The sequence below is a fragment of the Gadus morhua genome, chromosome 20, assembly GCF_902167405.1.
Source record: "Gadus morhua chromosome 20, gadMor3.0, whole genome shotgun sequence".
NCBI lineage: Eukaryota > Metazoa > Chordata > Actinopteri > Gadiformes > Gadidae > Gadus > Gadus morhua.
The window spans coordinates 13,973,486-13,980,560 of record NC_044067.1 but is presented as its reverse complement, the minus strand read 5'-3'; the positions used below and the strand labels follow the sequence as shown (position 1 = coordinate 13,980,560).

Sequence of the window (7,075 nt, the reverse complement as noted above, 5' to 3'; positions counted from 1 at the left end):
CCTCCCCCCCCCTTTCTTCACCAGTTCCGCTCAATTCAAAACAATACACACTATTGTTGAAAAGACCAACTGTTCGGAAATAGTCTCTGGCTTTGAAGGGGGACACACACATGAACACACGCACACACACACACACACAGACACACATACACAGACACGGGCGCACACATTACACAGACAAAGGCGTAAACTATTGGGAGTCAAAGGATTCCTGCTCTAAATAAACACGTACTTGACAGCGTTGTGTCCCCATGTTGTGTTGTCCTGTAGACAACAATGTGGCGACTGCAGACGAGGGTAACATTAATGGGCCGGACTGGAGCAGACCCCCGGAGACTGTGGAGGGATGTGGTCTGTGCGCTGATCTCTCACCCATGCAGTGGTCCTTTCATCTCCATACACACTTCTGCTTAAATCCCTCTTTTTTTAGAAAACACAACGCAACCAGTCCATGGACAGCTTCCTCGACGGTTAATATTACTGTGAGCACAGCCATGTTAATATCATAACAGAAGAATAGCCTTTAATAAGGAGACTATCTATCAATCATGTGCTGATCTGTTTGCCACTAAACCCTTAACGATCATTGTCTGGTCCAATGTTTCAAATAAAAGTCGCACCAACGGCTCCTTCAGACTTTGCCGATCGACGTTCTAGGAATGGACACACATACACGGTTTCAAAAAAAGACACAAAGTCAACAGACACGAAGCGCACAATCAGAAAGACAGCGAGTCAGACAGACGGGGCTTCCTCGGCGTGCCGGAGAGTCGAGTGGCGGCACGTCCCAGCGGGTGTAATTATCGGACCCTGTCGTCTTCTCCCTGCGTGAGCTGATTGTCTGTCGTGCCGGCCCCCCTCAGAGGAGGAGCGGCGGGGCGGGGCCGACCGTCTTCCCAGAGACCCTCAGACACCCCGGCTCATCAGCGACACTTAGCTCCATTGTTCAGCCCCCAGAGTCACCGTCGCCAGACTCACCGGAAGAGCGGGATGATGATGCATGCTGTGCTGCTAAACACGGCAGACAGACACACACACACACACACACACACACACACACACACACACACACACACACACACACACACACACACACACACACACACACACACACACACACACTGGGAGTGCGCCGGCCCGCATGCACGTGTACACACTTGCACCCATGCACAAGCACGCGTCCATGTGCATGTATACTTGCACTCACACACACACACACACACACACACACATAGGCACATACACACACTCACACACACGTAAACACTCACACACTCACACACACACAGACCCACACACACACACTCAGTGTCACTGTAATGAATGTCCAGTCTGATGAGATGTGGCAGGGCAGAACAATCTTAGTGTTTAAGCTGCCACTTGGGGTTGACACGGTCTCACACACACACACACACACACACACACACACACACACACACACACACACACACACACACACACACACACACACACACACACACACACACACACACACACACACACACACACACGCATACACGTGTCTGTGTGTGCACGTGTGTGATTATAAAAAGGCAGCTTGTTCCTTCATCAAAGCTCTGTGAGCTCTTCCACTTTAATCCACAACACTTCAGGGAGTTCTGAACGCCGTCTACTTCTGTGTAACAGAAGCAATCACAATGAGAGACAGACACGTCTTCGTCTCCGGTTGGGTTCGTGCATTGTTTCACATTCGCACACATTGAAACAATCCCCGCCTAAACACCTTTTTTTCTGTAACTTTTCTCCAGATCTCAGTTAATTCTCTGAGTTTGATAAGTAATGGTTACTCTGAATGCCTGGCTTAGCCAGCCTCTAATGACAGGTGTCTTACACTCAGGACTTATGTCTTTGGGTCGTCTGTAACGACTTGGTGCTCAATGACACAGAAAATGCAGGAGAGGTGGGGCGGGGGGGGGGGGGGGGGACACACTCAGCTATAGCCCCCTCCAGGCATATTAAACAGCTCTTAATATGAGAGGGGAGAGAGAGAGAGAGAGAGAGAGAGAGAGAGAGAGAGAGAGAGAGAGAGAGAGAGAGAGAGAGAGAGAGAGAGAGAGAGACAGAGAGAGAGAGAGAGAGAGAGAGAGAGAGAGAGAGAGAGAGAGAGAGGGAGAGAGAGAGAGAGAGAGAGAGAGAGAGAGAGAGAGAGAGAGAGAGAGAGGGAGACAGAGTGTGTGGGAAAAAAAGAGAGGGACACTTGAGACACGAAGAGAGTGAAAGATACACAGTGAGTGTGTGTGAGTGTGTGAGTGAACGCGTGTGAGAGAAAGAGAGACCCTCAGAGTGTTTGTTTGTACGTTGGTGTGCGTGCGTGTGTGTGTGTGCGAGAGAAAGAGAGTCTGAAAGTGTTGGCAGGGCGTCCGTGTGAATTACTGTCTCTCCCCACACACAGTCTCTTATTAGAAACCCCAGCCCTTGTGGTTTAACACAGGCTGTTAATTGATTGGTTTGGAACAAGTCTCAGCCCAGATGCTATTTATGTGTGTGTTTGCAAGTGTATGCATGTGCCTGTGTGTGTGTGGGTGTGTTTGTCTGTGAGGTGTTTATGCATGTATGTGTGTCTATGTGTGTGTGAGATACAGTTTGTTTATGTTAGTGTGTGTGTGTTAGTTTGTGCTTTTCTATTGTGTGTGTGTGTGCATCTGTGTGTGTGTGTGTGTGTGTTAGAGAAACAGTTTGTTTATGTGTGTGTGTGTGTGTGTGTGTGTGTGTGTGTATGTTATTGTGTGCTTTTCTATTGAGTGGATGATTTCAGTGTGTCCGTTTGTCATGGTAGCAGAAGGCTATCGACATACAAAATGTTATATTTCACAATAAAACCAGTCCATGTTTTCATACATTTTTTTATTCACTTCAACATTGAATGAACTAAGACTGACAAAAACCCTGATTCCTGCCATACAGAGAAGAAAACCTAACAAAGTGATTGGAATAATGATTGGAATCACAAGACAGGTCATCTGCATTGCTGTAGGCCTACCATAGCAGCCGGTAGAGAAGGTCAAACAGAAAGAACCTCAACATAGTTTACTACTTTCCATTTTAAGATACAGATTTAAACACATTTTGTACACAATTTGCACCAGACACGGGAAACAAAATAAAAAGGTTTGGATTGTTTTTTTTAAATACTCTGTGTATTTACTGTGTGTATTAACCTGGTCTATCCAAAACACTCGTAGTCACTCAGACAGAAAGAGGAAACTCAAACATAAAAGAATATCACGGACACGTTAGACCAACGTCTGGTACTTTGTTTTGACATACACTCAAAGTGGAGGAATATAGTGAAGTCTGCCGTTTTTCTTAAAAGGCTCAAAAAAGTCGATTGTCATTGTCTGCAGCAACAAACAAACAAACAGAGAAAATAGCACAGTTTAATCGCTAATACAGTATTTTGTATTATACTCAGTTGGAACCTGTTCTGGTCAAGGTCCTTTCTATACTCTTTGGGGAACAGGATCAAGAAAAAAATACGTTTTATGTGACACCAGAGGTCTTTTACTAAGAAAACACAGTAACTGCTTCTACTCCATTTTCTTTATCCCTTTTTTTTTTTTATATGTCTTTTTTTTTTCAAGGAGTCTGCTTATATGTCTTTTTTTCCCACAGCGTCTTTGCGAGCCAAACGTCGCCAACCATGGAAATATAAAAAAACAAAACAGAAACTACACATGGTGACTGGCATGACCATAACAACAAATATAATAATAACAATAATGATAATAATAATAATAATAATCACGGTGGATAAAGATAGCAATAAATAGGGTTGGTTGGCGTCTAAGTGCGAGTAGGTGCGGTGAAGCACGAGACTGTGGGCACCAATTAGGGCAAAGGAGGGCGGAGATTCGGGGGGTGGGGCTACCGCACATAAAGTGACTGATTGTTTGGTTGCTGAAAATCTCCCGTCCCCTCCTCTCTCGCTCAAAATTTTCTTCTCTCTCTCGCCACATATGCCGGGGGCTGGCGGGGTTGCCAGGAAGGGCCAAAACCGTCCTCCAGTTCCAGACAATCCTTGGTGTGGGAGGTTAGGGTTTGGAATTATTAGGGGTTAGGGGATTATTTTTAAACATCAGTGATTCCTGATGTTAGCCCAGCTCTCTGGGTGCCAAAAACAGCCCACAGTTCCAATAAGTGTTCCCAACGTCCTTCTCCTGGCTCCCTGTCCGTCTTTCGGTGCCTCTACTATGTTCACTTTCTATTTTGTATTCACAGTCTTTGGGAGCCTGGACAATGGGGCCAATTGGAGAGCAGGAGGTGTTGGAAGGGTCAAATGGGAGTCCATGGCACCAATAGACGTCAAGAGCCTGTCGTAGGATGCGTAAGTGCTTCGGGCGATCGTTTGGAGTGTGTGTTGGAATGGGTGTATGGGGTTGGGGCGGGGCGGGGGGGGGGGGGGGGGGCAATCAATAGAGTTCTTCTTCCTTTCACAATATATTCGGTTTACAGAGGGACAGAAGCCTTCACGTTGGCCTATTCAGCTCCTCAGATACCCATGGCTTTCTGTCTGAGGAATCTGCCCCCAGAGTCCATTCAACAAATGTCCGATTTTGGCCACATGCGTAAGCGTGGCTGTGCTAGAGACATCGCAGATAAGAAGGGGAATTTGTGATTTTTGGGACAGAGGATGCAAGAGGCCTGACCTTTTAAAGGGAGCTCTTGGCTCGGGGTAAAATGATGCCAGGCTTAGTGTTCTGGAGTTGCACAAGTTGTGTTGTGCATCAATGTCTGTGGGTTTGAGGTGTTTCTTGCAGCAGCAGTTCTGCTACCTCAAAAGTTGCGGATGAGTAATTGAAATGCTGTACAGGGGGAACTGTCTTTCACAGTTACACATCAACGTCTGCATCACAGCAGATTGTACACCTACTTTTTTTCACAGAGGTAACTGTCTATTTGAAGACACGGTTCTGCAACTTACAATTTCACAAATTTCTCTCCGAGACTGTTACTATGTACAGCCGGTAATTTACAAGCCGCGTTTTCTCTGATGTCAACCTATGCCAACTGCATAAAGCCATGTCCGGCCTAAGTCATCTCCTAACTCGTTACTTTGTGGATTCGTTATCGTGGCCCCATCCGTTCCTTCCCACTTCCTTCCATCATCCTCTTTCTCTTGGTCTTCCTGTGTTCTGCGTGTCGGTCTCTACCTCTGGTGGTCAGCCAGATCTCTTGGACTGGACGAAGAGCTCCCAGGGGGACCTCAGCGCCCCTCCTGCCCGACCGGCTCCCTTGTCCTTGCCCTCGTCGTGGGCCATGCCGTTCCCTGAGGAGGTCTGGCTGCTGGGCGCCGTCGTCTGGCCACCGCCGCCACCGCCCTCCGCAGAGGGGTACATCTCCTCCGCCCCGTCCTCGCTGGACTCGGGGTCCTCGGAGCCCGAGAGCAGCTCCTCGTCCCGGTACTCGCTGACGTCCACCCCGCCGCTGGCCGCCGCGCTCTCGCCCAGCTCCTTCAGACGGCCGTGGTGCTTGACGTGGTAGCGCTGGTTCTGGAAGAACTTGATGATGGTGTGCTTGGGCAGGTCCAGCTGGGCCGACAGGGTGTGGATGGCCTCCTGGTCCGGGTACAGCCCCACGTCCTGGATGAAGCTCTGCAGGATGGCCAGCGCCTCCAGAGAGATCTAGAACCGCGTGGACAGAGAGAGAGGATAAGGTTTGAATTGGTAAAACCGGTACATAACAGCTCATTCGAATTTGACTGCAGTTTGAAAATCCAGCATCAAGATCTCATTATAGATTTATACGCGTTTTCTCAAAACTCTATTTTAAATGTTTTCCCAAAGCTCTTGTACCACGGTCATAAAGGTTATTGACATGGAAGGGCCGTACCTTGGTGCGCGAACGTGGCTTCTTGGTGCATCCGGCGCCGGGTCCACTCCCTGGTGTACATCCGCCTGAATTTCCCGCTCCTGCGTTCTGCTGCCCCTCGTCGTTCCCCTGGGGGGGTAAAGGCTCTTCACGCATGGGGGAGCGGTGCTGCTCCTTTATGGGGGTGGGTTGCGGCCGGTGGTGGAGGGCCTGCCGGGAAAGGTAGAACATCTGATTAGTGGGGTGCGGTGACCCCTCATCAAAATGGCGGCCTGGGATGTTATAGGGCCGTGTGAAGGGGAAGGGTACAGCAAACTCCGAGCAACCCTGGGTCTCTCGGGACTGATGGGAAGCTGCCATTGATCCAGGACAACAATCCTTTGCCCCGTTCAATCTCAGCGTGTTAACCCATTCCTTGAGGTGAACTGTACTAGACATGCAGAAACCACTTGTTCCCCCAAACTGGGAAGCAGTGCCGCTCATACCTGGAAGGTAGGTAGAGTTTGAACAACTCTCGGTTGGTAAAGCTCTAGCCTAATGCCATCCAAGATGTAGCATGCATCCAGACTGATGCCCCTTAACAAACTCATCTCAAACCGTGTACTAGTGTTTGATTTACAGGGGTGTTTTAAGTCCCTTGTATCTCATCACAAAGTCCGCTTTTTGTGTTGTCTTATACAAGATGTGACGGACGAGCCGTGACCATTGCTGAACACAGAAGCCCTGGGGGCATGGGAGCCAAGCATGGAGGTGAGAAACCATGGATCATGGGTAGCAGAGCACCACGGCCTATTACCCAAATCCAGCTCTATCTCCAATATGCCATACCTTTGACCCCAGAAATGCGCGTATGATTAGCCGTGGTGAAACGCCTGAACGCCCTGCGGAGTCTCTCATTACCTAACTTACGACGCCCCATCACTGTTTAACTCCTCCATTCATAACCAGACAGACAAAACAAGAAGGGGCGGAGAGGTAGAGCGGGGAAGAGAGAATCCAAGTTTGCTCTCCAGGTGGTTAGGCATTAGGTCAACCCCGGGTGATCAACAACTAGCGTCGGAACAAATATTTAACGGTTCGGAAGTTGAGGTTTGGAGTACACTTGAGTCAGAGCGAAATGATGAAAGCCTACATGATGAATGATACAACGGAGCTAATCCGATAACGTTAATCCAATTATTTGATTAGGGACTAAGACAAAGCGCAGATGGAAGAACATGTTCTGAGAAGGTTTAAGACAGAGGTT

General features: G+C 48.5%; 1 protein-coding gene across 7 annotated transcripts in view; it reads right to left on the bottom strand.

The window, feature by feature from the left end:
- Nucleotides 1-2,848: 2,848 nt before the first annotated feature.
- The window catches only part of satb2 (SATB homeobox 2), a 44,075-nt gene continuing 39,848 nt past the window's right edge, over nt 2,849-7,075 (bottom strand). For 5 of the 7 annotated variants that reach the window (XM_030343475.1, XM_030343476.1, XM_030343477.1 and 2 more), the window contains exons 13-14: nt 5,851-6,060; nt 2,849-5,642 (exon numbers count right to left, since the gene is read on the bottom strand). In XM_030343475.1, the coding sequence (XP_030199335.1) occupies nt 5,181-5,642; nt 5,851-6,060 (672 nt within the window). In that variant the 3' untranslated portion in view covers nt 2,849-5,180. The remainder of the gene's footprint in view (nt 5,643-5,850; nt 6,061-7,075) is intronic. The other 2 variants (XM_030343479.1, XM_030343478.1) reach the window with 1 other exon arrangement.